This window comes from Episyrphus balteatus, chromosome 3 (assembly GCF_945859705.1).
Source record: "Episyrphus balteatus chromosome 3, idEpiBalt1.1, whole genome shotgun sequence".
Lineage (NCBI taxonomy): Eukaryota > Metazoa > Arthropoda > Insecta > Diptera > Syrphidae > Episyrphus > Episyrphus balteatus.
In genome coordinates, this window is record NC_079136.1 from 86,275,990 (window position 1) to 86,290,344 (window position 14,355).

At 29.6% G+C, this 14,355-nt stretch overlaps 1 protein-coding gene across 3 annotated transcripts in view; it reads right to left on the reverse strand.

Annotated features, from left to right (window-relative positions):
• Window positions 1–981: 981 nt before the first annotated feature.
• The window catches only part of LOC129913227 (phosphatidylinositol transfer protein alpha isoform), a 29,564-nt gene continuing 16,190 nt past the window's right edge, over window positions 982–14,355 (reverse strand). For 2 of the 3 annotated variants that reach the window (XM_055991788.1, XM_055991786.1), the window contains exons 2-8: window positions 14,187–14,217; window positions 13,981–14,092; window positions 13,755–13,906; window positions 8,939–9,016; window positions 8,681–8,790; window positions 7,881–8,060; window positions 982–5,082 (exon numbers count right to left, since the gene is read on the reverse strand). In XM_055991788.1, the coding sequence (XP_055847763.1) occupies window positions 4,944–5,082; window positions 7,881–8,060; window positions 8,681–8,790; window positions 8,939–9,016; window positions 13,755–13,906; window positions 13,981–14,092; window positions 14,187–14,217 (802 nt within the window). In that variant the 3' untranslated portion in view covers window positions 982–4,943. Of the gene's footprint in view, window positions 5,083–7,880; window positions 8,061–8,680; window positions 8,791–8,938; window positions 9,017–9,340; window positions 9,419–13,754; window positions 13,907–13,980; window positions 14,093–14,186; window positions 14,218–14,355 lie in introns of all 3 variants that reach the window. The other variant, XM_055991787.1, reaches the window with a different exon arrangement.

A 14,355-nucleotide genomic window follows, 5' to 3' on the forward strand; every position in this document is an offset into this window, starting at 1 on the left:
CTCAAAGAAAACACATAACATATTCAAAAAATTAAAACATTCGAATTAGGCTGTATATTTAAAAACATTTTTTAAAATATAACTTGTTAGGTTTTATATTAGTAATTTTTTTTTTTTAGTTTATTTGTAATTGATTTTTTGTTTTTATTTTATTTATTTTTTTTTTTTTACAAAATAAAGGAATTACAATGGAGCTTGAGAAATTGAAATTTTATTATTTATTTTAATTCTTTTCTTTTTTTTAATAATTATTATTTATTAACTTCTTTGTTACCTCTTCGTTACACATTTAAATATCTAAAAATTCTTTGAATTTCATAAATATAAAATTAATTAAAGAAAAAACACTATCTGTTTTGTGTCTGTGAGTGTGTTATATATATTTATATTTTGTTTTTGCTATATAATGTTATTTAAGTTAGAAGAGCTCTAAAAATTAAAAACAAAAAAGAGAAAAAGATATATGGTATTTAGTAGTATAAAGGTGTATTTTAATGCTTAGACATTTTTTTTTCATCTATTTGTTTAAACTTCGTGTGTAAGTTGTTGTTAATAATTTTTTTGTTTTGTTTAATTTCTACAAATTATTGAAAATAAATAATTAAGATTTCTTGTTGTTACTACGTACAGTATATATCTTACAAGTGATCAGCGCGAAAAAAGAAATGTTTGTAGAAATAATACCACTATATTGTTTTTGGTTTGTTCAATTTTATATTTCATTCTTTTTTTTTTTTTTTGTTATTAATTCAAATACATATTCAACGTTTTTTTTTTGCATTTTTTTTTTATTCGTTTTTATTTAATTTTTGAGAAGAAAAATTTTTTATGTATGTAAATATATTATGTATATATATTTATTTTATTTTGCTGCTTAAAATTTCATTCAGATGTTTTTTTTTTTTTTGTTTTTTGTTAAAATTTTGTTTGAGGTTTAATTAGTAAATGTTAATTAAAATAGTGGATGCTTTTTTTTATATATTTTGAGTGGTGGTGTTGGACGTTCGAAAGTTACTTTTCGAAATATATATTTACAATTATTGGACAAAGCAACAAAACAAGACCCATTTCACAGTTGCACATTTTTTAAATTAATTTTCTTAATTAAATATTGCATAGTACTTAGGCGCTTATATGAAAACCAATTGAATGTTAATAGAAAACACATTCCTTATTCTTGTGTTTTTGAACCATTTTTTAACTCTCTTTATCTTAAGAACCTCATTTCTTTAAAAAGAAAAAAATAAACAATTCACAATTGGTTAGTCATTAAATAATTTCTGGGAGGCGTTTCAAAAGAAGATGACAATACTTTTAAATTATAGTCGGCCGTATCGAAAGGTATCCGTAAGAGCCAACATTTTTGTATTTCGGCATAACACCCCGAAAGTCGAAACATAATTCGTATGGAATTGGAGATTGTTTGGCTCCGACAAAAGCCTCAATGTAACTGAATATTAAGACTTGTTGGGCCATATTCGTAGACGCTGTCTAAGTTGCTGCTAAGAAAGACTGGAGTTTATCCTATACAAATAACATTGGATAAACCTAAGTGTAAGATAAACTGGAGTATAAAACCGACTATGAATTTGCCCTATTGAAAGTTGGCTATATTTATATTCGGTATTGTCGGTTAGTAAGGTTTAAAAGAAAAAAAATTAAAAACTGATGATATCTCTTTTAAAAAAAATCACTCCCAAATTATAATGTTTAAAACAAAAACTTTCACCGATTTTAAGACAAAAGTTTTTAACCAACAGGATAACCATAAGCACAGACTTAAATTAATTCCAAAATAATTATATGACCTGAAAGGATTTATCGTCGTAGAACACCAAGGTTGACATCATTGGGCTAAACAGCGAAAATGCATCCTTCGATATCAAATAAAATGGAAGCACTGCCAGCAACAAAATCACACATTATAAAATACTTTCTTCACTATTTAGGTACATAGGTACGCCCTGTTTTAACTAGTTTGGTAATAATAAACAGGTTGAGAAACGACACAAAAAAGTTAGTATAGTTTCGGGTTTCTGATTGTAAGCTCTCAAGAGAAAAACATTTTTTGTCAATTTTATTGTAAATTTAGTCAAGACAAATATTCCTTATTCCTCTTACTAAATTGCCGTTTAGAAAATGAGGCTGACTAAAAATATCTTACCCTAATATTTCATGAACGTTCCTTTTGTAAGCGCACTTTTATTAAAAACCGTTGGATTCAATCAAAAAAATCCCAAAAAGAAACTCTTGATTTGAATATATTTTACTCTAAAATTGTTCTCTTTAATGAGCTTTATAGCAAAACTCCAGGGGAAATGTGTTCCTGGAAATATTTTGTTCCTGCGTAGTTTATTATACGACTTTCTATCCAAGCTTTCACAAGGAAAGCTGCCAATGCCAATAATTTCTGAGGAACACTTTTGAGCATCATTTAAAAGAAAAAAAAAAAATAAATATTCGCGATATCCACTGTATGGTTAAGAAACAAATGGGAATACAAATTTCCCTGAAAATGTTTCATTTCTTTCGTAACGTAAATAATACTAAAAGATTTCCTTGTAGGTTTCCTTCATCGGCAATAAATTTTCCAGAGGAGCTAGGCTGTTTTTGTTAAGTTGGAGGGATATTCACTATCGCACTATACATCTGAATAAAATAAGCAAATTTAGGAAACATATGGGATTGATTTTTTAGCAAACGGCATTATCTGAACAAAAATTTAGTTAGATGAATGAAACGAGATATTTTTCTTGGTTAGCAGTCTAAAACTTTACTAATTTTTTAGTTTCAACGTTCACGTTTGCGAAAACAATAGAAAATAAACATATTGGCAACGGTTCTCTGTTATCTTCTATAAATTTGATAGAACAGCAATCGTCAAAAAGTTTGTGTTCACTCGCTTTCGTATTCGCCTATTCGGTTAAGAGCTTTTCAAACGTTTCTACTATAAATTTGATAGAGACAGCAATCGTCATATAGTTTGCGTTCACTCTTTTTTTTTTCAGGATGTTGAATAGGCTAGGATGATTATTGACTATAGCTTTTATTTGAAAATCGTTTTTGACTTTCAAACATTATTTTGTCTGTTTAATGCGAACACTTAACAAGTTCTCAGTTGAATAATTTATTAGATTTCGTCAAACTTTACAAGACTAAAATAACACAATTACATATAAACATTTGATTTTTAAGATATTGATGCGAAAATAACAAAAGCCTCCAAAAAATGTGCAGATTGTTGTTTTGATTACCACTACACTGGGTCAAAATCCCCTTAGCCAGTTCCATAACAGACTTAACAGCGAAAAATGACTGCACATTCTCATATTTGAGAAGTTAAGCTGCATTAGTTTAAAGCAAACAAGTTACGCAGATATTACATAAAAATCAGTACACAGTAGAGTATTGCCCCCATTTTTTCTAAACGCAGACGACATGATGATAGCAACAAAAATAAATTTCTTATGTAAGGAATGTCAATATTTGAATAATTTGTTAATTTATGCTTTAAACGAAGTCTTGACAGGAAACGGAGGAACTCGATGGACCCCGACATTTAATCTAAAACATTCAGGTTACGCTGGCAGCTCTCTCAAAGAAAGGATCATGAATTTATATCAAATGACATCAAGGGTGGAGAGAAAAGTTAAAATCGAGAAAAGCATAAATGAACAGCCTCCTCAATTCCCAATATCTTGGATATTTTCTATACCGAAGCCGAAACGAACAAGATATCAACAGCCGATATTTTGAGGAATGACCTTTTCAGCTTTAAAACGGAAATCAAATGAACCGCTCAAATTTTGTATCCGTACTGCTATACGGATGCATCACTTTGAACGTTACATCAATTATCACAAAGAAACTGCAAACCTTCAAAAATAGATGGCCCTAAGGTGTAGTTGAGGACTTATGTAGGTCCAACTAGCAATCAACCACGGTCTTAATAGGTCTGAGAACTGAAGTGATAACACATCAACAAAGTCCATGTCTTGTTTAATAAAAAAAACTTTAATTGTGAAGGTCATTCCGAAAGTTAACCGTAATTAATAGAAAACTAGGAAACCCTAATAGTGCAAGTTGTAACATCAGCAGTTTTTATTACCAAAATAAACAATAACTTAAGAATTTTTTCCATTTTTTAATAACCACATTAGATATTAAAAACTCTGATAAGAAGTGTTTGAATCATCCAAAAGTAATACTCCCGTCGGCAAATAATAATTAATAAACTTCAAATTATGAATTTTGTGTAACCTTGTCCAATAACTTCATCTATAGAGATATATATTTATAATTTGTATATATGTATGTAAATGTTAAATACGTTTACGAATAAAATACTTAATTTCATGTAATAAACCATTTTTTTTTTGCTTTTTTTTCTGTGTTTGAATTTATTTATAGTTAAATATATATTTTTAATACTAATTTTCTTGTTTTTTTTTAACTTTTCTTTTTTAAAAGTTTGTATTACTTTTTTTCTGGCATTGTTTGTTTGTAAGATTTTTTTTTGTTTTATTTACTTATTTTCATTATAACTTGTTTTTTTTTTTTGTATTCTATTTTGTTTTTGTAATTTTTTTTTCCTCACACATTTATAAGAGAATAGAATAATACACCTGGGCGCATTTACAAATAAATAATATTTTTTTATATATATATATATCTATATCAATAATAACACATTTATCTCATTTTTTTTTTCTTTTTTTAATCGTTTTTACCGTTTACTTGCATAATTTTACAATAATTATATTTTTTTTTTCATTGCTCAATTTATTACTTGCCTACTTGCTACTGTTTTTTCAGTTTGTTGCTTTTGTTTTACAATTGTTTTTTGCTATTTTTTTACTTTACGTTATCTTTTTTTTTTAACACTATAATGCTCAGTTTTGTTGTTGTTGTTTGTTGTTGTTGGAAAATATTTGACATGGAATTTAATCAGAATCAGCGCGAGTACCTCGCACTTCACCGACTTGACGTTGCCTATCTAGTTCTTCTTTGGTTTTTTCTTCAATGGCACGAATATCATCCATTGTTAGTCCATACCAACGATCCGTCCAACAGAACACTTGCCTGCAAACAAACATAATTTTTTAAGTATACTTCACTAAGAAAATTATAATAATATTAATTTTTTTTAGACTTGAATACGGACGGTTACTAAAGTTGACTAAAGCTTTTTTTTAAACAGTTTAGCACAAATATTTTTCTGAAAAACGGGATGCTTTCAAGTTCGTATCTTACTTATTTCCTAACAATTAATCAAGGTTACCTCAGCAAAGACCAAAATTTTTTTTATCAGCCCAATCCAGTTAAAAATTATTCCTTATTCCGTGACTACGTAGAATTACATATTCACTCGAGTTAAATATTAACAAAACAAATTAGGTACCTCTTAAAAACTATTCTGTGTTGTTCAGTGTACAGATTGTCCATTTACACTATATTTAAATCACCCAAAGTAATTAAACATTTATTATTGTTTTTCATTAGAGTATCACTGGCTTAAAAGTTTTTACAAACAATTTTTTTTTTTTCTTAATTTTTTAAGGAGTCGGAATAGCTATAAAAGTTTATTCTGTGTTCTCACAAAATGAGGTTTTGATTTCGAAGTCCAAATTCTCACTATACCGAAAAATTAATTCATTCTTCTTAATCGCCGTGAAAAGTGTATACATACAAAAGACCAGGGGCGAAATCGGCTAACGCGATAGTCGATTAATAATTTTATCGACTATCACGTTAGCCGATTTTGCCGCAGTTCGTTTTCGTCTAACAGGGTCTAACTTAGTAAGATCTATATAGCTTGCGTTAAGATTTTTTAAATTGTACCTACCTCATTTTGTAGGTTAAACTTAAATTCAAAAACGTTTTTTTTTTTTAATGGAAAGAATCACAAAAATGTGTTTGAAATTTTATAATTGGTATTGACTTATAGCGTTTTCGTTTGGCAATTCTTAAAACTGTCCGGAACTACCCGATTCGGAATGCCAAACGAACAAATTTTAATCCTTTTTCCGTTTCTGAAATTTGTCAATATGATAAAGAAATTATTTGACCTAAATTACACTTCCCTTAAAACAGGTTACCAGTTTTTTGTTTTTTTTTTTATTATTTTATTTTATCAAGCAAAAAATTATTTGACCTAAATTACACTTCCCTAAAAACAGGTTACAAGTTATTTGTTTTTTTTTTTTATTTTACTTTATCAAGCAAAAACAATTTTCCTCCTTGAACCCTTGAAAATTACAACAACAAAAAAAAAATCATCTTTGCCTGTAATTTCAAGATTGGTGTACTAAGTAGGTACACTTTTTCGGAGATTCTCCATCATCGTAATGTTGGGTTCGATTAAAACCTTGATTTTTTTTCGTCACGAAACCAATGCTTGCCCTATATTCTTTACAGGGTGTCCCAAAAGTTAACGTCGAAACGAAAACGGTAGATAGGGTAGGTGGTGACAGTTATCAGAAAAATAATATAAAAAAATCGCAGCCATATATTTTTTGAGTTATGGGCATTTGAAAAAAAGTCGAAAAAATGGTCACCCTGTGACGGTTTTTCATTTGCCGTGACTACAAATCTTAATTTTTCTCATTTTTTTTCTTTTGTTACGGAACCTTGAATAACCCTGCTACCAAATGCATTCAAAAATTTTAACGCAGCTGCATCAGTTTTAAAGCAAATATTACTTTTTTGCCCAACTAAGCTCTAAAAAAATTTACATGACTCTAATTCAATGAACCGTAGTGTAAAAAAAATGCACTACGACATTTCGGCGAGTTACCTTAAAAGTTGGTGTGTTCAATTCTCTTTTCAAAATGGTATTACATTGTTGAGAATATTCCATAAATAACCGAGATAAAATTTATTTTCTTAAGAAATCCGACTTTTTTATTAGGTAATTTTTCCATATTATTTAAGTTTTTGTATTCTGAAAGGTTCTGAAAGGGTACAAAAACTTTATATTCATGTATTTTTTAACGTTTGATTCAATTTTGAGAACGATGCATATGTGCAGTAGGGTGTCCGTTATTTCCCAAAGTGATGTTTTCGGGGGAGACACCCTCTAGATCGAAAGTTTAGGGCCTAAATAAGGGGAATTTAGCAAAAAAAATGTTTGGAGGTTATTAACCCGTGCCTCTAGGGTCATACTTTCCCCATACAAATTTGTATGGAAAATTTTTAACTCTTACATACAATTTTTTTTCTCTCGAGTTGAATTATCTTTTTTTTAAATGTTTGATAATTCTGGTTGGAAAACAGTCACTTTAAAAGATCACATTCAAAATTTCCCGTTAAAAAATTGTTTTATATTTTATTTCGGTTCTTGAAATTATTAACTATTTTCGTGGTTTTTGCTTTTACGTTTTATTTTATTTTTCTTAAAGTACACCACATATCACACAATTTTAAATGCAGTTTCATTGGTTTTAAATTCTTTTTATTGAATTTTGTTTAACAATTATTCACCTAAAAAATAACATTGCTAAATTCCACTTATTTAGGCCCTAAACTTTTGATCTAGGGATTGTCTCCCCTGAAAAGATCACTTTGGGAAATAAAGGACACACTAATGTGCAGTGTCATTTCTAATTGGAAATTTGGTCTTATTTCATTGAGGCTGGTCTAAGGTCGCTGGATATTATCGTTTATAGATCAAAATTGCGGTAGAACTTACGGCTAGTAATTGTACTTCAAAGCATCACTTTTATCAGAAATAATGATTCATGGGTTTTCTTCCTAAACTACTTAGATCAAATATTGGAAACCCTCCCTGACTCTCATAAATAAAAATTGAAATAAGATTTATATATGTGAGAATATTCTTTACGAATCAAAAAATAATTTTAAAGAAGGTTTAATCTTACCGATGGAAATTTGTAAATAATCTGCGCTCTGATTTCTGAATAAAACTTTCTATCCTAGATTGTAATCCGAACCATTTAAATTCACATGTAACTAGCTTGTAACATGTCATAACAGGGTCCACTTTGGTTTTCCAGTCCGGTCCAACCAGCGGACCTCGGCCAGTTTTTGCTGACTTGAATCTGTAAGACAAAATTGAGATTTGTAAAAACACGTAATGAATTTATAACAGAAGCGACTTTTCAAATAATAATTTTTATGTTTTCATATCAGTTCTGTTATTTTGAACATAAGGTTCCTCATATAATTTTTTTCATGCTCTGATGATATTTACAATTTACAAACTTCATTAAGAGCCCCCGCACACTACAAACTTTCTATCGGCCGACAGTTTAGTCGGTCTCTTAATCAGTATCAAAATGTATGAAAGTGCGCACACTACAACGATTAAGTATCGGCAGATCAAAAAGTTTGTTTGATCGAAAAAAAAGTTTGTTTTGCTACACAATTGCCTTCAAACTAAAATGTTTCCTAGCGACCCGACGTTTAGTCGGTTGCCTGTGCGCACACTAGGAGCCCAACCCGACTAAACTATCGGCCGATAGAAAGTCTGTAGTGTGCGGGGGCTCTTAAACAAAGCTTTCTTATTATATTTGAACTGAAAGAAATATGAAATTATGAATGCTTTCAGCTTGGTTGAATTCTGAAGTAAAAACTTTTTCGAAAAATTGCTCAAGCTGCATTTTAAATATTTCTTTGAAAAGTCACCCCTAATGTTGGTATTTTATTTTGTTAAACTTACTTTGTTGGATCTTCATCAGGTTTATAATCGGCAGGCGTCACAGCGTCATTGGCAATATCAATGTGAACAACATCACGTACTTTAAGCTTCTCTGGTGGCAATTCATGAACCTACCAATTCCAATAAAATTAATATTAAATTGAATTTTCTTTCACGATTTCAAATGCAAAACCAACACATCACCAAATTAATAAATAAACACACACACATACCCTCACACACAATTATTCTACTTCGAGATAGAGTTTTGAAACTTACATTCACTTGCTCTCCCACATCGGCGATATGGAGGGATTCAATGCAAATCATAAAGTTCTCTTTCATGTAGCCAGGATTCTTAAGCATTATAGTTTTAAGGCAATTGCAAAATTTTTACCATAATTTACAATACAAGACACAAGAAGTGTATTATTTATGTCGTTTAGTTTTTTTGTGTTGAGTAGAAAGCGTGTTGTGGTAACCACACCAAGCATTAGGTTAGATAAGATTGTATTTTTGTGTTAGTAGATAGTTTTGGAAGTTTGGTTTTTAAGTTACAAGAGAAGTCACACCACACCATACAAACCAAATCACCGTTTTTTTTAAGTTCAGACATGAAAATATAACAGAAAAAAGAAAAAAAAAAAACACAATTAGTATGGATCGCTTTGGTACACTTACATTTTGTTCATCTCCAGGGCCTGCTAAGTGTAATGAGTCTATAAAAATTTTAAATCCATCTTTCATAAACTTAGGATTCTATTGAAAATACATACAAAAATAAAAGAGGTTATAATATTACAAAAAAAAAAATAGAGAAAGTTACTTTAAATTCAACAAATTTAAATCTCCGAGTTAGTTAATTCTTTGAAATAAATTAATAACGGCTTAATTCAAAAGAAGTTTTTGAGTGAAGAATTTTCACAGACGATAAACAACACTATGGGAACCATTAGCAAACGAATATTTGGTGACGATGCTGATATATTAACCTATGTAACCTATGTTTTTAAAAATCACTTTCAGTCTTTAACAAACATCTTCTGTTACTACAAGATCTAATCTGATCATCTTTATCATCATCTTTGTTGGTACCTCGGAATAAAAAAATTGTCAACCATCTTCTCTAGCCTCAATTATTTATAAGGCCTACTTTCGCTGAGAGTCTGAGTTAAATTTTCACATTTGGGAATTTGTTCCTTAAACTCACGTAAGCTTCTTGAACAAAATTCAAAACATAGCTTTTAAAAATGAGGTTTTTGATATCCAAAACCTTTTTTCATATATTTGATAACTTCTTTAAACACTTCTCTCTTCACTTGTTAATTCATATTCAGAGTATCCAACAACCCTTTTAGTGAACTCAACTGAAGTGAACTCCAGTATATCAATAGCTTTGTTTAATAGTAAAAAAGGTAAAGCAAGAAAGTTCCGCTAGAAACGTAAGAACAGAAAACAACTACAAACACATTTCATTGTCACAAATTAATGTTGAATGGCGTGAAGTTCGATAAATTAACAATTAAAATTAATTTTAATTGTTAACATTTCATTGTAATGTTTATGTTTTTGTGGTCATTTCCTTCTATATGCAAATAAACATTTTTATTTCATATTTTTTCCTACGTTTCGTCGTAATTTCTCGACTTCATAGCTTTCACTCCTATTCCACTCTGACTCAAAAGCAAGTGCAGAAAATCCCAGAAACGCTCATTTTAAACTTCAGAACAGAAATGTTCTTTATAAACACCAAAAGATTCTTCTTTTCTGTCCCAGACAGTGTATAACAGTTTCATTAAACAATTCTTATATCATGTTCGGGAATTCCATCAGCCAGAGAAAAATCTTAGAAATGATGCATGCCATCACACTAAGAACGAACGAACGAAATAAACAAACTTATAGGAGCAACTCAGCCGATATGAACAAGAATATTGAGATCACATCAATAAGATCAATGAAACATTTTGTCAACTACTTTAAACGAAGCTTCACATCCAAAAAACTGTAGTTTTGTTATTGGATGAAGACAAGTCACCTATCAAACAGACTTCGCAGCTCAAGATTAAATGTGTTCAATACATGAAGGACAGTAGTCTATTGTTTATTATTGAAAAAATAGCAGATGAAGGGTAAACAATAGTACCCAAACGTAAATGACGTTGAAGTCACTTTTAAAGATTTGTTCAAGTTAAACCCGCACTCAAGAATTGTAATTATGATTCAGTAAAGAAACTTTCTATAAATCTTTCCCAACATGCTGTTGCTAACAGAACTCCCAGGAACGACATTCGGAACATAAGTTCCTCAGTACCATGGATATTTTTGATCTACAATCGAAACTTCCTCTTAAGCTGATACGGAATTAAACCTCTTCAAAGTTTGCAAACATTTCGGAAAATTAACTGGATTCTAGAACTTCTGACGATTTGCCTAAGGTGGTGCACTAATTCAATATCTTTTTTCAAATAGATCATACATTAATATATACCTACGAACATTACATATATAGGTACTTTTATATGTACCTTAATGTATAAACAAATTAATATTTGAAGGAAAAAGAAATTTAACACATGACCTAGGCCAACAACAATTGTGTCATAAAAGAAGCATCACAAAACAAAACGACGAAAAATATCAAGTAAACAAGGTCATATAGTAATGAGCAGGTGAATGTCAAATAAATATTTATGTGTTGACTTCAAATTTCAAAAAAAATATTTTGTATGCTCTTGCAATTAAAATTGCATTACATGAATATTTTTTTAAAATTTGTTTTGCTGACAATATGGGTAATTTTTTTTTTTGGTACCTACAGTTTTGATGACACCAATTTTTTGTATTGCTTTTTTTTTGTTTTGTCTTTATTTTCTGATAATATACTTCGTGGGAATGATTTACTTGCTATTTTAATGTATTTTGTGTTCTTACTTTAAAGGTCATAAAATAATTTAAATTTTTAAAATTTAAATACATGCATAAAGATTAGTTTGCATTCATTAATTTTTTTTCGAAATTCCAAAGAGTAAACCTTTAATATTTTTGGCAACTAAAAGCCGAAATTTAGAACCACTTTTTTTTGGTTTTTATTTCCATAGAATTGTTCAAATAAAAAACTAACAGTAACTTTAATGTATAGTTAATCGATTACAAAATTAAAGTTAAAAATTTCAATCAAATACGAATAGCATTTGGGTTGTTTAGTGAAATAAACAATTTAGATGTATCATAAAATTAACAATTTTATGGTCTGAGTAAAATAGAACACTGTCGCTGTTTGCTCATAACTTATTGTTCTTATTAAATGTAAATTTTAGCTAGTCATTAGTTATTAATCGAAATTTTACCAGAATTCGAATCAAATGGTTTCAAGTTTTCGAAGATAATCAAAAAAACTTGATTCTTTCATTGTTTTCGTACATTTTCTTTTCAAAGTAATATTTTTGTATGCGGTGTTATTAAAAGGCATGAAATCATTACATTCCAATCAAAGCTTAAACTTCAATCCGATATCTGTAGATTCGAAAAGACAATTGCTAATTTCCTTGCTTACTGTTTTCAGATTTTGATAAGATGATGTCAACACCCATCTGTTCAAAAAGTCAAGAATATTCGAACAGTGAAATTGAGGAATAAACTAGATTTAATGGAAAAGACAAGAAAATATTATTTGAAGGGTCCAGGGGAAAAACGGCACATGTCCACTTTTTGTCAAAAATAAACTAATGATGAGGTCTTGTAGTATTTACTGAGCACTATCTAATGGGAACCTTACTTTTATAAAACAAATTTAAGCCTTACTGAAAAAATAAATAAAATTTGTGTTTTTAGTACTAAGTTGTATGGAGAACAAAATTTTAAAATGCGTTTTTCTCGAAATGAGTTGGAATAGACTTCTGCTGTTTTTCCCCTGGACCCTTCATTTATAAAAAGTATGCAATGTAAATAAGCGCAGTTTAAGCTTAACGAGTTTAGAAGTCTAGAGAATCTAGTTTAAATGTTTATATCCTTCATCGTTTTTCATAGTTCACGAGTCTTAGGAAGATGTGAAATTGACAACTTTTTCGTATTCTCCCCCAAAGTCACAACTTGTGATTTAAGATCACACTGCGCGAACATCAGTGATATGGTGATCGTTCGCCCGCTTACACTTCTCTGAGAAATTGGTTTAACAACTCTTGGTTTTCAGGCCTTATTGTTGCAGGCGAGGTCAAGTTTCACACACAGAGTCACACCCTTTTCCGGCGAATGTGGCAGTTACACCTTCTAAGCAAGGCCACTTGCAACGAACACTTCCTTTTCCCAGTCTATCACCTATCGCTTCCTCCGCTCTTATCTTGGCACGCAAAATATGCGATGTCTCTCAGAGGTGATCAACAACTAATAAACTATTTGAGATTTGACATTCCAAAAGGTATTTTGATTGTTGAGTAAGTTAAAATAGAAAATAGAATTAATATGCGCAAATTTCAGCGGAAATAGAAAAATTTGAATTTTAACATAGGATAAGCTTATCATATTAATAATATTGCAAAGACAACGGCTTTTAAGAACCTTGAAAAACACCATCCCCCAAAGGCTCTACAAAATCTAATAATTGTAACGTTTGTTTCGTTTTCCAAAAAAAATTTCCTACATTTTGTTCTTTTTATTGCAGGTTTGTTTTTTTTTTTTTTTTTTTTTTGTTTGGAATTTTTTCAGTGCCTTGTTTTCTCGTTTTAACTTTTTTTTTGTTAGGATTAAAGGAGAACTTGTGGAGATTATTCCTTGAATAATCACAATTGCTTGTGATTTTTCTAAGATTCAGACTATACTAAAAAGTAATGAATTTCTCTTTAATTATAAATATAAGACAAAGGCATTGGATCGAAAATCGAGTGGATCAAAAAATGAGCTAGTAATAAGAAGTAACGGCAAGTTGAACAAGAAAATAAATCAATTATTTTTTAGCACTAAAATTGTGTCTGAAAAAATCTGACTTTTACAATACAGGTTTTACAGTATAGGCTAAAATGTAAAAATGTGTATTACATAGGCTAGAAGATACATTTTCTTACGAAAATTGTTTTTTTTTTTAGATTTGAAATCTTACCGTTATAACAGTTCTACAATATGGATAAGCATTCCATGCCTCCTCGTGTATTTCTAAGGAACCTTTTGGGGCCAACAGTCTTATAAAAGCTGGAACTTTTGATGCCAAGTGATAGATTTTATATGTATACTGGCCCGAATTATATTTTCCACCTAAATAAGTAATTCAAAAATTATATAAATCGTTTATAATTAGAAATTACAAAAAAATAACAAGCATTTCTCACCCAATAAGGAATAATTAGTGAATGGTTCATTTTTAAGCACCTCAATACCTTCACCACCTCCTGTTTCGTTTTTGGATGCTTCCGCAACGGAGAACAGTTGTGCAACTTGATACTATAATACCACCAAAGAAAAATTAAAAAAAAAAAAACATTAAAAATCATCAAGATGAATCGTTGTTAGCACACTTCAATTGAAAATAGTTTACCTCTTCAACAGTCAATGGCAATGTAACTCGGCTGGAAATAGAAAGAAAAATAAAAGTTATTTACAAAGTATTACGTAAGAGCTCTTGTTTTTTTTTTCGTCTAATTTTATCTCAATACTTTATAGAAGAAGAAGACTAAAAAAAAAAAACAACAATAAAACCACCAATG